At 37.5% G+C, this 21800-nt stretch overlaps 4 protein-coding genes across 10 annotated transcripts in view; 2 read left to right on the top strand and 2 right to left on the bottom strand.

Moving 5' to 3' along the window:
- Positions 1–1050: 1050 nt before the first annotated feature.
- Positions 1051–4894, bottom strand: abracl (ABRA C-terminal like). The gene is made up of 3 exons (XM_039693469.2): positions 4748–4894; positions 3880–3948; positions 1051–2014 (listed from the first exon to the last, which is right to left on the bottom strand). The coding sequence occupies exons 2-3, from the start codon at positions 3938–3940 to the stop codon at positions 1830–1832; spliced, it is 246 nt and encodes an 81-aa protein (XP_039549403.1). The 5' UTR covers positions 3941–3948; positions 4748–4894; the 3' UTR covers positions 1051–1829.
- A 916-nt stretch (positions 4895–5810) lies between these two features.
- On the top strand, positions 5811–8736 carry slc25a27 (solute carrier family 25 member 27). Of its 3 annotated transcripts, none has more exons than XM_039691839.2 (10): positions 5811–5881; positions 5995–6101; positions 6207–6392; positions 6939–7023; positions 7111–7233; positions 7755–7867; positions 7953–8037; positions 8119–8211; positions 8291–8393; positions 8470–8736. In XM_039691839.2, the coding sequence occupies exons 2-10, from the start codon at positions 6005–6007 to the stop codon at positions 8539–8541; spliced, it is 957 nt and encodes a 318-aa protein (XP_039547773.1). In that variant the 5' UTR covers positions 5811–5881; positions 5995–6004; the 3' UTR covers positions 8542–8736. The 3 variants fall into 3 exon arrangements, with proteins under 3 accessions (XP_039547773.1, XP_039547774.1, XP_039547775.1); XM_039691840.2 differs by having other exon boundaries at positions 5833–5851; XM_039691841.2 differs by having other exon boundaries at positions 5880–5898.
- A 403-nt stretch (positions 8737–9139) lies between these two features.
- Positions 9140–10069, top strand: ptrhd1 (peptidyl-tRNA hydrolase domain containing 1). The gene is made up of 2 exons (XM_039691842.2): positions 9140–9390; positions 9639–10069. The coding sequence occupies exons 1-2, from the start codon at positions 9181–9183 to the stop codon at positions 9807–9809; spliced, it is 381 nt and encodes a 126-aa protein (XP_039547776.1). The 5' UTR covers positions 9140–9180; the 3' UTR covers positions 9810–10069.
- A 2883-nt stretch (positions 10070–12952) lies between these two features.
- Positions 12953–21800, bottom strand: part of ncoa1 (nuclear receptor coactivator 1) — a 46138-nt gene continuing 37290 nt past the window's right edge. For 4 of the 5 annotated variants that reach the window (XM_089118785.1, XM_039691844.2, XM_039691846.2 and 1 more), the window contains 10 exons: positions 20518–20683; positions 20236–20418; positions 20016–20136; positions 18735–18903; positions 18340–18642; positions 18011–18109; positions 16995–17388; positions 16429–16603; positions 16145–16331; positions 12953–15614 (listed from right to left, as the gene is read on the bottom strand). In XM_089118785.1, the coding sequence (XP_088974911.1) occupies positions 15447–15614; positions 16145–16331; positions 16429–16603; positions 16995–17388; positions 18011–18109; positions 18340–18642; positions 18735–18903; positions 20016–20136; positions 20236–20418; positions 20518–20683 (1965 nt within the window). In that variant the 3' untranslated portion in view covers positions 12953–15446. The remainder of the gene's footprint in view (positions 15615–16144; positions 16332–16428; positions 16604–16994; positions 17389–18010; positions 18110–18339; positions 18643–18734; positions 18904–20015; positions 20137–20235; positions 20419–20517; positions 20684–21800) is intronic. The other variant, XM_039691847.2, reaches the window with a different exon arrangement.

Genomic DNA, 21800 nt, shown 5'->3' with positions numbered 1-21800 from the left:
TCTACAAAGAACCTTTGACTCATTTTTACTTGGAATTCAAAATCAGGATCTCTTAAAGTCCAGGCTCATTTGTTTCAAAGGTAAAACCAACATAGGCTATTAAATGCACCATTCAGGTCTATAATCCAGTACTGGTCATGAATTTGAAAGATAAAGTGTTTTAAATACAGTTCATTTATTTATATGACAGAGTTTATTGCAATTTTCAATGAACTGTCTCCATTCTGAAAGCAAACGAACCATAACAAGACAGAAACAGAAGGAAATCCATATGCATAATACAAATTTGAAATTTCAAGTCAGATTAAAATTTTGAGGTTGCAGTACACTCTCAGAAAAAAGGCAAAAAAGCTGTCACTGGGGCTGTACCCTTTCAAAAGGTACACTTTTGTACCCAAAGGCTGCATATTGGTACCTTAGTGGTACATATTAGCACCTAAAATGTACATATTAGCTCCTGAAATGTACATATTAGCACCTGAAATGTATATATTAGCACCTGAAATGTATATATTAGCACCTAAAATGTACATATTAACACTAAAATGTACATATTAACACCTAAAATGTACATATTACCTCCTAAAATGTACATATTAGCACCTGAAATAGCCATATTAGCTCCTGATATGGACATATTAGCACCTGAAATGTATATATTAGCACATAAAATGTACATATTAGCACCTGAGATGTACATATTAGCACCTAAAATGGACAAAAGTTTACCTTTTGAAAAGGTACCGCCCCAGTGACAGCTTTTGTACATTTTTTCTGAGTGTAGATTCATATATTTATCTATTTAAAAAAAGAAAATGAAATACTTTTATCAAGCTTATTGATACTATATATAGAACATACTTTTAAAAATCTTTTCGAAAGCAATTAATTATTCAAAATGAGAACCTCCTCAAGAGAGAATGTGATTTCAGACACAGCCTCTAGTTTCTTTTCCTGAGCGTGAAATGGCACAAACTGCACCATTAGGAGTCCCATGTACGGTAACATTTGTACAGACATAGAACAAGAATAGCACAAGTACAATATGGGGATGTTTTCACAAGAGCTTTATAAAATATCACCCTGGAACATTTGCAGATGATTTGTTAAACTTGTTTCATTTCATTCTTACAGCAGATAAATGTTACTCACTAATCATATTTATCAGCCTTTGACATATTTTGGCACATATAACTTGAATGACTATGCATGCAATTAATAATTTTACAGTAATGGTACTGCAAATCAAACAATCTCATGATTACTGCTGAAAGAGCAATTATGCAATTGTTATACACTCTTAAAAATAAAGGCCCTTTATTGACATTGATGGTTCCACAAAGAACCTTTAACATCCATGAAAACGTTCCATTCCACAAAAGGTTAAAATGTTTGTCAGTCTAAGAAAAGGAAATGGTTCTTTTTAAATACTGTTTACTAAGGTTCTTTGGGGAATCACAAATGGTTATTCTATGGCATCGCTGCAAAAAAAAAAAAAACCTTTATTTGTTAGAATGTAGGCTGAATTTAATTAATTGAATTCATTCAAAGTCCCAGAAACATGTAAACATGATCATGCACACTGCTATAACGGTTATGATATATATTTCAATGATATGGCTGTTTGAACAGGGAAAATTGCTACTTTTTCAAAACAAACGTGTGTGCAAATCACTCCCCTGAGAGAAAAAAAAATGCTGTATAAAAATATTCCAATGAAGTATACAAAGAATGTTACAATCTCAAGTATATTTCCATATCAAAATGTAGCAATGACATGTCAAAAACATTTGTTCTTTTTCACTCAGGTTTAGAAAAGACTGTCAAACTCAGTCCTGCAGTAATATGACATCTACGTTGTCGTGAACTCCTTGCAGTAGTAGCTCCCCTTCAAAAGTGATGATCTTCTTCCGCTTGGCCGCTTTCAGCGTTCCGACGAGAGCTTCAAAGAGGTTGGCACACTGGTCATCGTTAAACAAGACTCCAAATTTGACACTGATCTTTCCATCGGCGTCTGCGAGACAAGTAAGAGTGGTCAGGGTTTGCTCTAAATCATTCATTAACAACGTTGAAAGTCTCCCGTTAACATGTATTACTTGTTGAAGCACTGAGAATCAGTGTTTGATAAAGAATCAGTGTTCGCAAATCTCAAGAACAGTGAGCTAGCAGTATGAGGAATCATCAGCCTGGTTAGAGTGGATTGGAAAGCCAAATACTCAAAGACACCTGTATTTTTGTATGCCGACTAACAGAAACTAAACTCAAAAACACATAATTTTTTTTTTTTAAAACATAAATTTAAGTCACCATTATGGTGATCAGTGTTTTTAGGTTTGTTTTAAAATAACGGTTTTCTCCTTCAGTGATTCTGCTTGTTAGTTCACTTTAAAAAAAAAAACTTTTGCTGATAATTTACTCACCCCCAATGTCATCCAAGATGTCCATGTCTTTCTTTCTTCAGTCGAAAAGAAATTAAGGTTTTTGATGAAAACATTCCAGGATTTTTTTCCATATAATGGACTTCAATGGGAACCAAACGGTTCAAGGTCCAAAAGACAGTTTCAGTGCAAACTGTTCAAAAGGCTTTAAATGATTCCAGACGATGAATAAGGGTCTTATCAAGCGAAAATATCGTTCATTTAAAAAAAAAGTTTAAGTTTTATAAGCACAAATGCTCACCTTGCTCTGTTCTGTGTGACTTTCCTGTTTAAACTTGTTGATCAAAATGAATGAATCTTTTTCTGAGTCAATTCGATCGTTTCATTCACTGAATGAACCAAATAGCTCAAAAAAAGATTTGTACATTTTGATGAACGAACGCGCATCACAAAACAGAGCAAGGCGAGTTTTTGTGCTTATAAAACTTTAACTTTTTAATTTATTTTTGAAATGACCAATGGTTTCGCTAGATAAGACCCTTATTCATCGTCTGGTGTCGTTTAAAGCCCTTTGAAGCTGCACTGAAACTCTCATTTGGACCTTGAACTGTTTGGTTCCCATTGAAGTCCATTATATGGAGAAAAATCCTGGAATGTTTTCATCAAAAACCTTAATTTCTTTTTCTTCTGGACATCTTGGATGACACAGGGGTGAGTAAATTATCAGCAAAAGTTTTTTTTTTAAAGTGAACTACTTCTTTAACATCAGGTGTCTTCAATGTTGGCAATATAAAATAAAAAATTCTTAATCTTTGACGTCTGTTAGTGAGGTATTTTGTTACTTTTTTGGGTGTAAACTGTACTCAAGTTAAATGGTTAACTTTTAAGGAATAATTTGATTAAATATTACTCAATTCTAATTTGTTAAATTTAATCAATATTGTTGCTTGTAATCTGTTGCCGCAATTCTATTGATTATGTAAAGCATATTCATTTTTACAGTGTAGTTTAAGCATTATATTTAGGCCACCAAACCAATATGCTAATTTGTGACATTGATCACCTAAACACTTTTGTACAGTCGGTCAGAGGTTCTTCCATTAAAGCACAAGATGCACTTAGGATCATTTTCTAATCATGCTGCTGACATTAATGCAAAAATGAGATACCAAAATACAAAGACATTTTAAAATTGTTTAAATTTTCGATTCAACATTTTAAATTGGTAAATGGATAGTTCACCCAAAAATGAAAATAGTGTAATTTAGTCACACTCATGTTGTTCCATACCTGTATAAATTTCTTTCTTAAGTTAAACACAAAAAAATACATTTTAAGGAATGTTGGCAACTAGACAGTTGACGGTAGCATTGACTTTTTTTTTTCCTATGGAAGTCAATGGTTACCGACATATGTTTGATTACGGACATTCTTAAAAATATCTTCTTTTGTATTCAATAGAAGAAACAATGGTGTTGATCTAAAATAGTACAAGACTTACTTATACTGCCCAGTCGACGAATCTCTTGAATGAGCAGCGTAACTTCATGTTCCACATTCATTTTTGCCACTGAAATTATACATGCATGTTAATAGTGAAATACCTTCCTTTTTTATTACTCAATCTATATTAGCCTACTGTTAAATAGGCTACTCACAAATTGTCAAGTGAAAGTCTTTATTAAGATATAGGCATACTGACATTACTGTTATCTATCTTAGAGTCTGGAATAATACATTATAGTTGATTTAATTGCGTCCTCACAATTATTATCAACAAACATGCTGAATTAAACTGATTTAGACATGCACGTTCTATTCAATATTCATTAGCGCCCTCTCTGGACGAGTTGAGAATTGCAACGCCGCACCCTACCGGCTTATTGCAGATGCTGAATATAATTACTTATCATAAATTTTGATTAAGGCAATAATACTTGTGGCCTGCATGATTAATAATACCATAGGGTTAAGACATAATGAAGCATAATTCATAAACGCCCGGCTTTTACAGCTGAGCACGAGCAAAGACCGTCTCTCTCTGGCACGAGGATTATCATTGATCAAGCAATGCGGAAGTGCGAATCTTAACACGGAAAGTGAGAGAAATGTGAGAAAATTGTATTGAAGCATTTTTTGTGAATCACACAGGATTTGAATCTAATCATCACGCGGATTTAATGCCGAAATACACTTAAATAAACAAAACAAAAAACACTTTGTGTGCGTAAAAAGGCACTCACACCGCATTAAAGAGGCTAGATTCTGAGTTATTAATCCATAACTCCACTGGGAAAACGTGTATTCGTTTAAATAATTAATTTAAATCATAAAACATTTCAAAGTAGGTTTATGTTCGACCTACTTACCTCTGTGGTGTTTTTGCTCCGCCGCTCTGCTGATTGAAATGAGAAAGCGCAACCATAGATGGCTTTGTGTGTGACGTCACATTAAACTGCCCCCTTTAGATTAACCTAGTTAGCTAGTAATTTGTTAACCTACAATAAATTGTTTGATACATTTGGAATGGCAGTAGGCCTAATACTATGTACTAATATACTATGTACTAATATATATAACCCTAATACTATATGGAGGGCAGTCGTCGACTACATACAGTAATGAGTTTCTGGATGGAAGGATTTTGATGCGTATGCTTATTTAAAACATGTTGACACAAAAAGTAGACTTCACGTAATAGATTAAACTGCTGCTGTAATTGGCATCTGTAATTTGAATAATCTAAGTCTTTGTTCCATAGCTTGTTTTGACAATTGATGCAATACAAACACTTTGTAACTAAATGATAATTTTAATAATTCAATAGCCTATTGTTATCATTATTATAGAAATACAAGAACTCGCTTATTTATTTTAAAATAAGTTGCATTTGCAGCAACATACGGTGTCTATCCATAAATGTTTGAACTTCGTATGAAATTAAATTTACAAGACGCCAGATGGCAGTAAAAAACAATTTATTGCGGATACTGCTATTACAGTGATGATTGGTTTGTAGCTTTATAGTCAGAGGTTAACAAATTATTTTTGTGTATTCGACTATATATAAAATATATAAAATATGATAGACAGACAGAGAGATAGATAGATAGATAGATAGATAGATAGATAGATAGATAGATAGATAGATAGATAGATAGATAGATAGATAGATAGATAGATAGATAGATAGATAGATAGATAGATAGATAGATAGATAGATAGATAGATAGATAGATAGATAGATAGATAGATAGATAGATAGATAGATGTTTTCTTTATTAATATTCATGCCGCAGAATAGCGCATGCGTACGAAAATTACGGCCGGTCTTACGCAAGGAGCTTGTCTTACGTATGTATATCGACGCCCCTTTGATTTGGGAAATGTGGTTTTTGATGCATGACGGTTCTTTTGTAGTTTAGAACGTATTACGTAAGAGGGTCGTTAGCTACACCGACCAACCGGATTGGGTAAAAAAACGCCTTCGCCTCTTATTAAAGGTCCTGTCTTTAACAATGTAAACATTTAAAGAGCATACACTCCAGGCGCGTGGTTCTTTCAGGAGAAATTATGTAGTATTACTTTTATAATTTATTCATTTCTCTTTTTTTAGTGGGAATCAGATGACACCTGCAATGCATCCTGTACAAGAAAATTCGCGGTGGCCTCGAGTATCAAAGTTCACTCTGTCAGCATGTGCAGCAACTGTTGCAGAACTAGGTAGATACACTTTATAGTTTTTTAAATAATTAATGTATTTAAAAAAAATATATCTAATATCTAATAATGTCTCTCCGAGTAATTTTTGTAAAATTTTAATTTTAGTCACATTCCCTCTGGACCTCACTAAAACCAGACTTCAGATTCAGGGTGAAGGTGGTCCCCGACAGCATGGTAGTGTACAGCCTCCAAAATACAGGGGCATGCTGAGCACAGCTATGGGTATAGTGCGAGAAGAGGGGCCCTTGAAATTGTGGAGAGGGGTCACACCTGCTATCTACAGACATATAGGTAAAATGTTAAAATCGGCATGAAACAAAAGTTGTGATTGTCTTCTCTTCTCTATTGTGACATGTCTGAGTGAAACAACATCTCGAACAAGAAAAATGTAGGACAGGATTTGATTAGGTCCATCGGGAACGGACTGAATCGTTGTGTTTTGTTATTGCTCTCATGTGAGTGACAGGTTGTCCCGCCAGTAAACACATCATCTGAGAAGAGATGAAATGTCACTGTATGAGGTCTAACACAAAGGAAGATATTTTGAAGAATGTTGGTAATCAAACCTGATGAACTCCATTGACTTCCGTACTATTTTTTTTTTCCTATGGAAGTCAATGGGATTCATCAACTGTCATTCTTATGAGTAAACGATGACAGGATGTTCATTTTGAAGTTATCTATTCCTTTTTTTAAATTGATGTACAAGTATAAAAGATTCATAATAAATACTGCAATATTCCATGACAATAAGAATTGTCACAGCCTACTTAAATAAATTTTCCACATGCATGTAATTGCATGCAACTTTTGAACTTTGAAATTCTTCATCCTTAGTGTATTCAGGCGGCAGGATGCTGGCCTATGAACAGCTCCGGGAATCTGTCTTGGGAAGATCTGAAGATGGTATTTTTCCAGTTTGGTGAGGGAAACATCTGTGAAATTTGAAACTGGACAGTTATTAAAGTCTAAATAGACGGGATCAGCATGTGTCCTGTGATGTCCATAGGAAAGCAGTGATCGGCAGTATGATTTCAGGTGCTCTGGGCCAGTTCATCGCCAGTCCAACAGATCTAGTGAAAGTTCAAATGCAAATGGAGGGCAGGCGTCGACTTGAAGGGAAACCACCAAGGTGAGGCACAGCCGTAATGCGTGTTCAAGCTGATAGTTCACCCAAAAATAAAAATTCTGTCATTAATCACTCGGCCTAATGTCGTCCCAAACCCATGTGAGTTTCATTCATCTTTGGAAGACGAATTAAGTTCTTTTTGATGAAATCTGAGAGCTTTCTGATCCCTTCGTTGCAAACGCTTCAAAAAGTTCATAAAGAGATCGTAAAACTAATCGGTTTAATCCAAATTTTCTGAAGAGACTTGATCGCTTTATATGATGAATGAAGCTTCATTTGTGTTCCAAAGGTGAATGAAATATAACATTTCCATTTCACAAAAGGTTCTTTACAATGGAAAAAGGGTCTTCAGATTATTAAAATGTTCTTCTTCGCACTAAAAAAAAAAAAGATGATCATTGAAAGGTTTATAGGGGAAACTAAAAGGGTTTTTTTATGACATTGCTGTGAAAACATCCTTTTGGAACCTTTATTTTAGGAGTGTACTCATTCTAAATGCATGTAGTTATTTTTTAAACTGACAGAGTACATGGGGTTTACCATGCTTTTACAAAGATCATAGCAGAGGGAGGAATCAGAGGCCTTTGGGCAGGATGGGTTCCCAACGTTCAGAGAGCTGCCCTAGTCAATTTAGGAGGTACAGTAGTCAAAGACTTCTAGAAATATGTTGACAGATACATTTTTAAATACGTCAAATATTTTTCGCTTTATTTCACATTTAGATCTCATGACATATGATACAGTGAAGCATTTTCTACTGAGAAACACCTCCATGCCGGATAACAGCATTTGTCATGGATTGGCAAGGTGAAATTCTGTTATTCTACTAATGTTAACACATACCATACAGTAATAACGTTATGACTCATGACTCATGTTTTTTTATAGCATATGTTCAGGATTGGTTGCAGCTACTATGGGAACACCAGCTGATGTTGTGAAAACTAGAGTAATGAATCAGCCACGGGATTCAAACGGAAGGTTCGTTTTGTGTATTAATCAAAGCTGATTAGTAGTTGAATGAACATTAGCTTTGTTATGTTTATCATTCTGTTTGCAGGGGTCTTCTCTACAAGTCTTCTACTGACTGTCTTGTTCAGTCGGTGAGAAGAGAAGGATTTTTTTCGCTCTATAAAGGGTTTCTACCAACTTGGTTTAGAATGGTACTATGATTTAAAATATGTTTGTTTAAAGATTTATTCTCTTTTGTTGCTATTTTAACTATGTTTTTCTTCCCAGGCTCCCTGGTCTTTGACTTTCTGGCTTACATTTGAGCAAATGAGACGAGCAATGGGCATCAGCTCATTTTAATGATTTTTTTTTTTTTTTACTTTGTCCCTTTAAAGTTTCTGAGCTAAAAAGTTCCAGTTCATGTGTATTGAGTTACACAATGCAGGACACACACATATGAGGAAGACTCCGCAAAATTGTTTGATCACTGTATGTTTAGGAGAAAATAATTTGGCATGGCAATCATTAAAGTCTGTTTATAAAAATGTGAAACTGGCACAGAAAGTTGTTCCCTTTTTTCTTCTTTTTTAATCCACATTATTATAGAGCTGTTACTTGTTGCCGTTGCCGGTTTATTACCTCTTATAATCAAGAAATAAACGCCCAATGTGTCATATATGTTAAAAATGTATCAAAAACGCCCAATGTCACATGTAACATTAGCTAGATCTTTCACAAGGAGGGGTTGTATTTCAAAAACAACTACAGAAACGTGTTATAAGTGGTCCATTTGGTGTTTTAAATGCCCCATATTTATCCTATGTGGAGAAAATTGTCCGGGTTCTTATGGGTTAATATTAAATTAATGCTCAGGGTGCTGAAACAACCAGTAGAGGGCATCCAGTCAATAACTTTCCCGGTAAGGAAATAAACCCGGAACGTAAACAAGAACCCGCTGTCTGTGTCATTTCCGGTCTGGCAATTTTCACATTCAATAAAATGGCAACGCCGAGTGGTGGCACGTCCAAGCGTTTAGTCCAGTATGTCATCGTCCGATCAGACTTGATACACGCTTTATCATGGCCTTTAGGGGCGGTTATAACTCAAGCCTGTCACGCGGCCACGGCAGCCATTCATTTACACTACAGTGACCCTGATACACAGGAATATTTGGCAGAACTCGACAGCATGCACAAAGTGGTACTTCAGGTTAGTACTGCAATTAACATCACATGCAACATATATTTCTGACCCAGAAGCAGTATAGTAAAGTTTGATTATTAAATTTTGTTAAGAAATACATTTAAAGCCATCAATAGATTCACTAGTGGCATACACACACACACACACATAATAGACAGATATTTTAAGTAAAATATTATTTTTAATAATTATTATTATTATTTTTAATAATTTTAAGTAAAATATTATTTTCAATAATTATTTTCCCCCCACAGGCACCAGATGAGGCTTCTCTCTCCACTCTTTCCAGTACTCTACATGAAAAAGATATAGCACATAAACTATGGATGGAGCAGCCGGAGAATATCCCCACATGCTTGGCTTTGAAGCCCTACCCCAAGGAGACTGTGCAGCCCTTTCTAAAAAAGTTCAAGCTTTTCAAATGAATTCTGCATGTATTGTACAATATAAACACAAGCATTGACCAGAATGGCATATACCATTAAGAATGAACTTGTTGTAACAGTCTTACCATCACATTTTTGACTTTCATCCACATTTTGTCTGCTGTTATATCTGTGTAGCACAATGCTACTTAGTTATGGAATTGTACCAGTATGGCGATTGAAATATATTGAAAAATGTATTGAAATTGAAACAATGTATTTATTCCACATTTTGGGTAATAAATTGAATCTATATGGAATCTGCAATGATCCTCAGCATGCTTTAAAAATGTAGACCCCTAAGGTAGCCCTACTGATGATTCACTCGAAGAGTTCAAATTAAAACACATAATTATGTATGTGCTAACGATGATGGGTCAGTAATTCTGGACTGGTTTGTTAAGGTCCATATTATGCAGTCATCCCACCTCTCCAGGAAGGTCTCTTGCTAATTGATAGCTCCCTAGACGCCCGCAAATTATATATACACTTGGAAATCTAGACAACAAGAGAGAAAGAAGGCCCATTTCTAGGGTATTAAAGTAATATCTGTTTTGATGTTGCTTCCCTAAATCGGGTTTTTGCAGGATGGGATGTCTGCAAATGTTCAGTGTGGGCGTATAGCATGATTCATCCTAGAGGAAACAACTCTTATGAGCAGGTGTTCTTTGTAGTAAATCAAAACTGACCTTGTGATGGCATTTCCAAATATTTTTTCCTCAAATGTAAAATAATCATTAACGGAACTGATTTTAAACACTTTAAAGTCCTTACAGTTCACATCCCTAGATATAAAGATGGCACTGGCAGTCCTTTTTCTTTTTTACATGGTGCTTTATTGCAATGTGTTGCATTCTCACATTCATGGATGTTATAGAGATTTTGTTAGTCAAAGCATCATTTCCTTCAAGGTATGTATCTTCACCTTGGAAAAGCAACAAAGGGGCCATATGCACGAGGTGTGAGTGAATGTTTCTTGTTTGTCTGAGTGTATGCATGAGTGTGTGTGTGTGTGTGTGTGTGTGTGTAAATGTTTGTGTGTAAACTTCAAATCTCAGTTTGAGCAGCCACATAATTCCATGAAATGGACAAGAAAAATAAGACTGATTCAGTAGATGCGAAACACAGTTTTGCAGCCTGCAGGACAATCCTGCAGGTGCTGGACCCAGCATGTGACTGATTGTCTACAACGTCCTAAGAAAGGTAGGATTCTCCAGATAACCCTGGATATAGAGAAAATAAACAAAAAAATAAAAACATGACAAAACATGCAGAAGTCTCCCAGATACATCTTCATTCATAATGTCCCACGCACAGCTGCAATGATACCTCTTAAGAAAAAAACGAAACAAAAAAACGTTCACAAGTATTATACAAAACTGGACAAAATGAGTAAAATGTATATATCTATATATATTTGTTTATTTATATTAATTTTACAGGTGAAAAGTGGAACCTTGCCTTGAAAGAACGAGCGCCGTTTCAGTGGCGCTACAAGCACCACTTCCCTTCACCAAATACAACTAATGTCTGTATGTTAATAAGGCAGCACTTACAATATGTGAAAAATCCCAGGTAAACAGTAGCTACTGTAGATGATACCACGTAGAGATGACATCTGAATGACGAGGAGAGTGTGTGGTGGTCGTAGGATTCGCTACGATGATATGAGGAAATGCGGATTGTACAAGTTTGCATAAAATGGATCTTAGCACTTTGTTTTGGCACTGAGCGTGCGGGGCCTGAAACGACACGACGATGCAGACCGCGGTGAACCGAAAGCGGAGTAAGATGAGGAATGTCTTGAAAAGATAACGCCTGAAGGAGGTCTAAACGGACGGGGCAAAGGGGAGGTGGTGCACCTGAAGAAGATAGGCATAGTTAGATGCAGCAGTAAAACACCCACGTAGCAAAGGCTCCGCTACCCTGCTCTTTTAACAGATCCAATGAGGAGGGCCTGACAAGCCAAGTTCTTCCTGAAGAACCTGAGAAAGCGAAATGGCGTTCCACTTTGCTAAAATACATTCAGGGGATACTCGTTCTGTTTCGCCAACAACATGTGTTCGGATTTTTTGACATGGCCTCTTTCCTTGTAGTTTATGTAAAGTGCAAAACTAGATTGTATTCCTTGCAAGTTCCTGGTACATTTAGGTTTTTAGTAAAAAAATTCATGTAAAATACAGCAAAAGTCTTACAAAGGTCAGTATAAGAAAATCCTCATAAACAAGAAACGTCCATCAAACGGTGAGGAGCAGTCCTCTATGCTGAAAATATGTACAAGAGGCACCTCAAATTTGGTATAAAGAATCCAGCTAAATAAAGTCAAATATCTAAGTAGAGTTGCATCAGTATGTGTTTTTTTTCCCTCGTTTTTAGCCCGAGCAGCTCGAAAACCACTTGTTTCGAACTACAAATTATGTGTATCCTTGAGTTAAAAACAAAAACAGGAGATAGCATGCATCGCTAGAATACTGCAGTCGAAGCAATAATCCGTTCTGAGTAGTGTCAGTTTTAAAACAAAAGCCAAATGATTTTCATGTAACCTCTAAACGTGCATAGCTATAGCGGTTAGAAATCTGTCTTCCTGAAAACGGTGACTAAAATTCCTCCCGAAGAGGCATTTGCATGTTTGGTAGATCTGTAGCAACGGGGGAATGTCTCTTCAAAAATAATCAAACCAGCTAGGGGGGAAAAAATGTCTAAATAATAAATTAAAAGTGTGGAACAAAATGGTAGTGTTCTAAACACGACAGGATACGGGACACCTATTCAGGAAAAACTCAGTGCTACATTTGTCCAATTGCATGAACCTTGCATATGATATGAATCTTTTAGTATCTTGAAGCTTTGGTCATTATTCCGTTCTTGTCTTAAGAGCGTTTACACATGGCAAAACTACATCAGGCAGTTAACGAAACCCCACTACAATAAGCCGGCGCTGTTCTCAAACCAAGGTTTCACTTTTTCAGAGCTGTTTAAACTTTGACAACAGAGAAATTAAATAATATGGCCTTTTTTTTTTAAATTAACCCGTACAAAAGCCAGTCCATGCTGCTTCTCCCTCAGCAAAGTCACATTCAGCAGTCGCTAAACCATTCTCACATATAGAGCAATCTCAACACCCACAGGAAAAGTTGCAGGTATTAAAAAAGAAAGAAAGAAAATAAAAATAAAAATCAGGACATTTGTCTGTTTTTCCATATTAAACACCAGATATACAGTATTAATCACACATACACACTTTCAGACAGCCATACACATCTAAAAAAAACAAAAAAAAACAAAAACAAAATGGAAGCAAGTAGTTATTACCACAAACTCGGAGCACTACATTTTGTTGATTCTGAACAGATACATATTCACATTTATCTGTTATATACACAATACTTTGATAATCCAGGTTCTGAATCGTTCTATTGTACCTTGGTGTTGTGTACTGACTGTGAGAGCCGTTATAAACGACAAAAACGAAAAAATAAAAACATTATTAAAAGCCGCTGTTTGCTAGTTTGGTATATTTGGCATAAACACAGTAATGATGACAGGAAGGGTTCATTAAATGAATCTTATCCACTGCATACATTTTTTTTTTTATCTGGTAAATGGACTGCATCTATATAGCGCTTCAACAGACCCAATTGGCCACCAAAGCGCTTTACATTTTGCCTCACATTCACCCATTCAATCACTCATTCACACACAGACGGCGGTGTCAGCCATACAAGGCGCCATCCAGCTCGTCGGGAGCAGCTGGGGTTAGGTGTCTTGCTCACGGACACCTCGACACTTGGTCAGGTGGAACCAACCTTCCGGTTTGTAGACAACCACTGAGCCACTGCCGCCCCCTATCTATTCAGGAATGCCTGTTTCCCAAAGAGGAGGGCAGAAATGAATCATTACGGAGTCTGTGTTTTTTTCGGCGAGCCAAAAACGGGAAAAAACACAGACCGACTTTTATGTCATGCGTTTGTCAATTCATCTTGCTTTTTGTAATGTCTATGTACATTTATATATAGCAAAAAGTGGCTTGATCTCAACAGCACATACTGCTGGCTGAATTTCGTAGACGAATGACGATCAATTTCACGAAATTGTAAAAATAAATTCCTGTAAGGACAATCTGAGCTGGTGTAGCATTGGAGCCAGAGCACACGCACAAAGACACGGCACTTAAACTCCACGGAGTGAGTCACGAACAAAAGAACACTGTTAAAGGAGAACGAAATTATGTGAGGAGGGGACACGATTTCGATTGCGTTGCACGATTTTGTGAAATGCTTCGTGCGCACACAGCACAGCAAGTCTTTATGTGGGCGTGACAATTTGATACCTTCGAAGAATTGCGTTTTCGATTTTCTGTGACTAGCTTCATTTCGAATGTTTAGGTTGGGATCGAATTTAAACGATTCTTGACTAGTAGGTAAATGAATAAAGGATAATGCTGATGAACAGTGTCTGACTGGGCAACAGTAGTCTCATGAGCAGTCAAAGAGCTAGAGAACGCAGCTGACGGTGCGAAAGTTGCACGAGACAACATTCCCGTGGTTTTCGAGAGCATCTTTGAAACACTCAACTGTATAATGAAAATCAATGTACAATCTACATTTTCGCACCTGCGTGCGATGCAGCAGAAAGTCTGTAACATTTACCGGGGTGTTCGATAACCAATATGAATCGTAAAAATCCGAGTCTCTCTCACTTGATACGCGAGACCCGTGAGACCCTACTGGAGGATTACTTTTTAAAATAACATAAAGCGACATTACAGATTTAGTCATTAAAAAAAAGAACTGCTGTTATGTTGATGCGTTCTAAACGAGAGTTGCCTGAAATTTGATGATGTTTTGTTTTAAAGGAAATTACAAAGTGTGAGCTTGTCCCAACTTTGACCGTCTGTGCTGTACAATAATACCAATCAGCACAACACGTCGCTGCAAACAACACTGATAGGCTGAGTTGACCCTGTGTGGGTCGTATTCACAGCTGCTGAGGGGGGGAAATGTGTAGGACGTTGTTAACAAACAAACAAACAAACAAACAAAAAACTGTCTGTTGTTTCAAAACAGTGTTGCCAGGAAAGCCTGCGCCAGACGGATACGCACTACACGGCAGTCTCCCATCCTGGCGATGCTTGTTCTGAAAACGACAACAGACAAAAGCAAACCAAACGAAACAGAACAGACTAACAAATAAAAAGAGGCGGGAAGTTCCTCCCATCATCAGGCACTGCTGAGGAGAGCCTATCAGTCACAGATCCAGCTGAAACTGAGCAATATACCATGAACATGAGCAACACCATGGCAAAAGCCTGCCCCAGTTTCCAATCCGAGCTCAGCTGCTGCGCCGCTCTCCAAGAAGCACTGCAACGTTGGCCTGACTGACAGGACGTGTAGCCGGCAGAAGCAGCAGGTCCTTTTTTACAGACTTGGCAAATTCTGGAACGTGATCTTTTCTCCTTTTCGGAAACAGGCGTTTAAAAAGGTGACCAGGAATGAGCACTTTGTCGAACAGCTATGAAACCTCACAAGCCTGGGCCCAGACACTCGACCCTGCAGATATACTGTATCGAAACCAAAGGTGAAGAATAAAAATCTCTACATGTGGAGATAGTCCTCTGGCAGATGGTAAATGGGCGGCTCACTCGGTCAGGAGCTGCTGGAGGAGACTCTTCTGCTGAGACTGGACTGTGGGGGTCCCGCTCTGGCCTTTCTGGGTCCCGATGGGCCCCGACTGGTTAAGGTAGGAGTCACTGCCCACCAGGTTTACCGTGCACTGGACATCAGCGAACACCTGAACCTGCTGTACCTGAGAAATAGGAAAGAGAAGATTATTATTATTATTTTTTTTTTCGGAAAGAGAAGAAAGGTAACACTTTATTTGACAGTGTCCTTGTTACACGTTACATGTAGTTACTGTATTTCTGTCATGACAACTCTCAGAGAGATTGGCATGGTTATGGTAATGGGTATTGAGATGTTAATGTATGTGGTTTTACAACATTGCAGTGACCACGTAACTAATAAATGTGACAGAGAATATAAATATAAAGTATAGTTTAAAATATGAACAAAATCTATAACAGTTTATCAATAATACTAAAAAAATACTTGAAGGGTAGTTAACCCCAAATTGGTGCTCTGTTTCTGTCCAATTACAATGAATGGGGACTGAAGCTTACAAACTTCAAGAAGAAAGAAATGGTATATTTCTTTACTAATTCTTTGTAAATTTTGTTTTTTTTTAAAAATTGCTCCATGGAAGAAAAAAGTTCATGCATTTTTTTTTTTTACTATTCCTTTAAGTCATCTCAATAAATTATATAGAGACCATCTTACCTGATCGTTACACATTGCAGTAACGTTGCCACGGTTATTGTTGGCCATGCCGACAGATGGTCCAATAGGAGGTAGAGTGCTCACCGCTCCTGTGCCTCCAGCCATTGACACGGTGATGCTCATGTTGTTATAAACGCCTTGCTGTCCAAAGTTCTGAGAGACAGGCTGACCTGCCTGGTTATACATACTGACACATAACAAAATTATTTAAATGAATATGAAGAAAAACTAAAATCGCATATCATTTTTGAGACCTTTTTGGTGATCAATATTAAACAGCATACCTGTTGTTTCCCATGGCCCCTTGCTGCCAGTTCTTTATGTCAGGTGACTGATAACCAGGTGGAGGCTGCGCTTGCTGGAGCAGAGGACTCTGGGAGGTGGAGTTCTGAGGTGAAAGCAAGGGGCTGGTTGGACTCAGCTCAGAGGCAAAGGATGGATCTGCTTGCTGGATCATGCCTGTGAGAGACAAGTGGTACATTGACTCTTGCTAGACATCATGACAGAAACATGTGATTTTAGTATCATTGAGAGACTCTTATAGATTTTATTAAGATTTTGAATTGAATATTTGATTGTTATTTTTTTATAATTAAAGTTTTAGTATTTTCCCCAATTTTTATAAATTGCCTATATAGTTTTTTTTTCAGTTTTAGTTATTTTAGTAAGTAAACAATGCAAAAAAAGAGAAATGCTGAAATAAAATGTGTACTTTTTAAATATTGTTTTATTTCAGTTAACGGTAATTTTATTTGAAGTACCAAAAAGTTTTTTTTTTTTATGGTTTTAGCTTTAGTTAACTATAATAACCCTCCTGATGATAAATTAGTAGCTTACAAATGAGACATACCAGGCCCCCCAAATTGCTGGAAAAGCCCCTGCTGAACAGGAGTGTTCACAGGCTCCCCAAATTGCCCTTGAATGCCTCCCATAATTCCTTGGTTTCCCATACCCCCTCTAGTAGGCAGCTTGGGGTCCAGAGGTCCTCCCATAGGGTTAAAATGGCTCGGGGAGGTAGGGGTGTTCCCAGGCACGGCATTGTAGCCAGGAGGAAAGCTAAACTGCTGCTGTTGTGGCGGCAGTTGCTGCTGGGGACCCTTAGGAACTCGCTGAGCCCCCAGAGGCCCCGTGTTCATCCCCTGCCTCATCAGCAGGACCTTCTGCTGTAGAAGCTGCCGTTGACGGTGCTGGAAACTGTAAAGCTCCCTTTGCCGCTGCGCCATCATCTGAGCATTGAGCGGAGGCTGTATGTGTGTGAGAGAGAGAGGCTAGCTTTCAGTTTCAGTCACAGGCATGTGCAGAAAAAAATAACAATTGTAAAAGGGAAAAAAGTTAAAAAAAAATACACAATAGCATGAATTTGACTATGTGCACTAAAAGGACTGATTATGGAATTGGCAAGGTGGGAAAGGCAGATGATGTATATATAAAATAGAGCTGTCTAAAACAGAATAATAATTACTATTAAACAAAATAAGAAATAAACAATAGTAGTATATATTTATCTATACCTATGTATCTAGATACATAGGTATAGATAGATATATACTACACTTGTGTGTGTGTATATCTATCTATCTATCTATCTAGATAGATAGATAGATAGATAGATAGATATACACACACACACACGTATTAAAATGTTTTGTATATTTATAATAAAATCAATGTTATATGCATGTATAATTCAGCTTTTTAAACAAATAAGTACATAAATAAATTTGCATCGTCAAGACATTTAAAATAAATTTGTGAACAAATCGAAAACCAAACCAAATTTTGACCAAGATTCAGATCTTGTCAGAGCAAATGCTTACATCCCTATAAATGGCATTCATAATTTGTCTCGGTGCATGCGACGCTAACCTGAGAGGGCATCTGAGGCTGCTGCATGCCCTGACGCATCCCCATGACAACATGCCCCCCCTGTGGGAACTGGCCTATGGCCGCAAGCCTGTTCTGGAGCTGATGGGGAGAGAAGATAGATCACCACTAAACAAGAGCAACTAATCATGTTCGCTCAGCAGCTGCACTCGACAAAAGAATAGGTTAGTTCCACAGCATGTTATTTAAAAGGGCAAAATCAAAAGCATTCACTGGATTTGTTACACAGTGCAACAAGATCCAAGAGGAGGACTTAGACATTGTGTGTTCACATTTATTATTGCACAATGAAGTGAAAGCTGGAGATCTACCTGCTGTGGGCCTTGCAAACGCTGCTGAAGCTGGAGTCTCAGCTGGTTGGGAGGTAGTCGCAGCTGGTTGGGCACACCAGGAGCTCGGTTCATGCCGGGCCGCACCGTAATGCTTACGTTGCCTGGAAACGCCATCCGTGGGGCCCCGAAACTCATGCCTTGGGCTGTGCCCATCTCAGCAGGGAACTGTGAGGGTGAGGTTGGGAACTGAGAGGGGTAGCTGGGCAGCTTGGGGTCCATGGGTACAGGTGTTGGGGGCTGAGATTGAGGAAAGGTCTGGATGACAGGTTCGAGGCCTCCACTCTGTAGGCAAGGTGGTAAACCATTCAACCTTAGACACATTGTTCTTGTTATGGTAAAATGAATGAGAATATTGTTTTTCTTATAATACGAACTTGAACAATCTTGTCGATGCCCAGAGCTCGGTCCAGCTCGGCGAGCTCGCTCTCGTCAGTCCGGCTCAAGAAAGTGACCAGCTGCTCCAGCAAGGCCTTCTCATCGTTGCGGCCCTCGGGAGTGGTGGGCGGACACAGCATCTCATCCAGTGGACACGGAACGCACTGCCTGCGTAGTGCAGAGAACAAACAAGATGGCCTGATTCTGATTCATCTGACAAACACGATTCTGATCAAGAGTGGAAGGAAGGCAGCTGACACTTAACTGATCTGGCAGGTAAACAGAATATTGGTGAAGATGCACATTTTCTTCCCTGTGACTTAAGGATAGGGTTGCCAACTGTCCCGAATTAGCCGGGACATCCCGATTATTGGGCCTACTTTATTTGTCCCGTACGGGACCTCACTTGTCCCGATTATTGAGTGCTATGCTGATCTGACTGATACAACAGCAACATGACACTTGAGAATCACCACGACACCGGTCCTCATCCAGTCAAGTGCATCCAACCATACAAATAAACTATAAATTGAGAATGAATGATCTAATTTATCTAGATATAAATTATTTATAAAAATCCCACATACTGATGCCCAAGACAGAACATAGCCTAATGTATGTGCGCCAGCGCCAAACCATGTAGCGCGCCCACGCTATATAGGGAGAGAGCGAGAGACATTGCCTGAGAGATGAAAACTGAAAATAGAGAAATAAAAGCTAATTTAACATTTTAATAAATACTAAAATATTACTTTTTTTAACAAAATATGATTTCAGTTAAATGTGCTGATATTTCCTGGTGACAAAACCATAATAAACAGTAGCAACTCCATCACCCCAATTTTGAAGTAATTGTGGGATTTTAGATCATTTGCCTAATTTTACATAGAAATTTTATAGTAGTTAACAGCACCAATGAAAAACAGCTACTGAATAAACGTGTGATTAAATACTATAGTATATTCTTATTTTGTCAACACTAAGTCTCATCTCATTCTTACTCACAGACGAATGTTAAAATTAGAAAATAGTTATTTTAAAGTGTATCTGACAGCTACAATTAAAGTGTATAATTTATTATAATATAGTATATAAATTATCTTTTTTTACAGTTCCTGTAGCCTGATTATCATCAATAATCATTATTCCTCACACAGTAAAGAAGGCCTGATAGCTGAAACATTTGTATTTTTCTATGTGTAAAAAATAAAATAACAAACTTTGTGAAATTTCTGTGCAAATCACAATTGAATTCAATAATCAAATCCACAAACACTCACTCTTGAGGAGAGGACAGAGGAGCCTGTGTCTGGCTGTCCAAGCTGCTATCAAAGCTCATTGGTTCAACCAGGGTCAAGGGTTGGAACTGCTGAGAATCAGGAAGCTCCAGCTTGGCCAGACCTAAATAAAATATGAGTATATTTTGTTAAAAATCTTATTTCTTCCCCAGGCCTGCTTTCTATTTTAAAAGTTTATGTTTTGGCTCATTCAATTTGGTACCTGTGGTGTTGTTGAAAGAGTTGAGGCTGGTTGAACTGGCAAAGGGGCTGTTGCTCTCCTTTGAGGGCTGGAAAGGGTCTGTCTGCCCAAGATCCGGCACCTGGACCTGACCCTGGTTTGGTGTAGAGGGGTCACAGTACTCAAAAGAGGACTGATTCGAGAGGTTTGATCCATCAGGGAATGCTACAGAGAGAAGCGGAGAAGGAGAAAAGCTGTTATTAAGGACTTAAGATAAATGAAAAATTCAGAATGTTATAATTACTCGGGTGGGATGGGCCTCACCTTGGCTTGATGTTCCTGGTGACTCTCTCTTCACATTCACCCCGATGGAAAGGTTGTCGTCACTGGGCTGAATGAGCACTGGCTCCTCTATAGATTTACATCCCACAGAGCTTCTCAGAGTGGGCAAGAGCTGGTTCAAAGTGTCCAGATCAGTACTGGGAAACTGCTACTCATGTAAACACACACAGAGGTGGAGTGGAAATGAGAGCAAAGGTCATCGACATCAAAAGGCACACCAGAGCACAAGAAAGATAAAGTCCAAACGTGACCGCCTCAAAACAACACAAGGGTTTGACGGTTCAAGAACACCAGTAACTGAGGGAACCCAGCAAGAATAAGGTTTACAAAAAGTATCACTAATATATTCAGCAGGACAAGAGTTCATGATGCAAATTAGTTTCATAAGAAACAGCCATTTCCTGTGCCAGGGATGATGGGATAAGGGCACATCCAGCAACAAGACAAAGTTGCGAAGAGCTTAACTTTATGAAAATGAGAAGACAACATGATTCTTTTGTCAAAAACTATGACTAACCCAAAAAAAATATATATATATATATATATACGTATACAGTATATATGAAGAGTTCAGATGCAAAAGCCTCTAAATGCCATTTGAAATTTTCTTCTTTAATGATGATTATCAAACTTGTATATTTAAGTTCAGTAATTTCACTTAAATAACAATTAATAGGTAGTTATCATTGCCATTTAAGTGAAATCACTGAACTTAAATATACAAGCTTGATAAAAATGATCATTCTAGAAGAAAAATTCAAATGGCACTTAGAGGCTTTTGCATCTGAACTCTTCATATATATATATATATATATATATATATATATATATACATACATATACACTATTCTCCATTTATTTTAGTCAATTTTACCCTGGCTAAAAGGGAATCTTATTTGAGCTGATGAAAGTGAATTTTTGGTGATGTGAATGTGCAAAATTAAACCAAATATTCAAACAATTTAAATTTTTCAACATTGTCAACAACAAACAAAAACATGTGAGATCTGACCTTGTTGTGAGAACCTGAGCTTTTGAAATAATTATGAGTACACATTAATTGTAATAAAATTCTTTAAGCTTTCTTCAATATTTTTAATTAAAATGTTTTATGTATTGTGATGATGTGCATTTTTCACCTCGTTCTCAGCAAGGCCCCATTGAATTGATCAAAAGTGAACGTAAATATATTTAAAATGTTACTAAAGTAAATAAATGCTGTTCTTTTAAACGTTGTTCATCAAAGAAAATTAATGTTTTTCCAC

This window comes from Pimephales promelas, chromosome 13, assembly GCF_988280905.1.
Source record: "Pimephales promelas chromosome 13, fPimPro1.hap1.1, whole genome shotgun sequence".
In the NCBI taxonomy this organism is placed as follows: Eukaryota; Metazoa; Chordata; class Actinopteri; order Cypriniformes; family Leuciscidae; genus Pimephales; species Pimephales promelas.
Note: the sequence above shows the minus strand (reverse complement) of the source record. Positions and strands in the feature narration are given on the sequence as shown.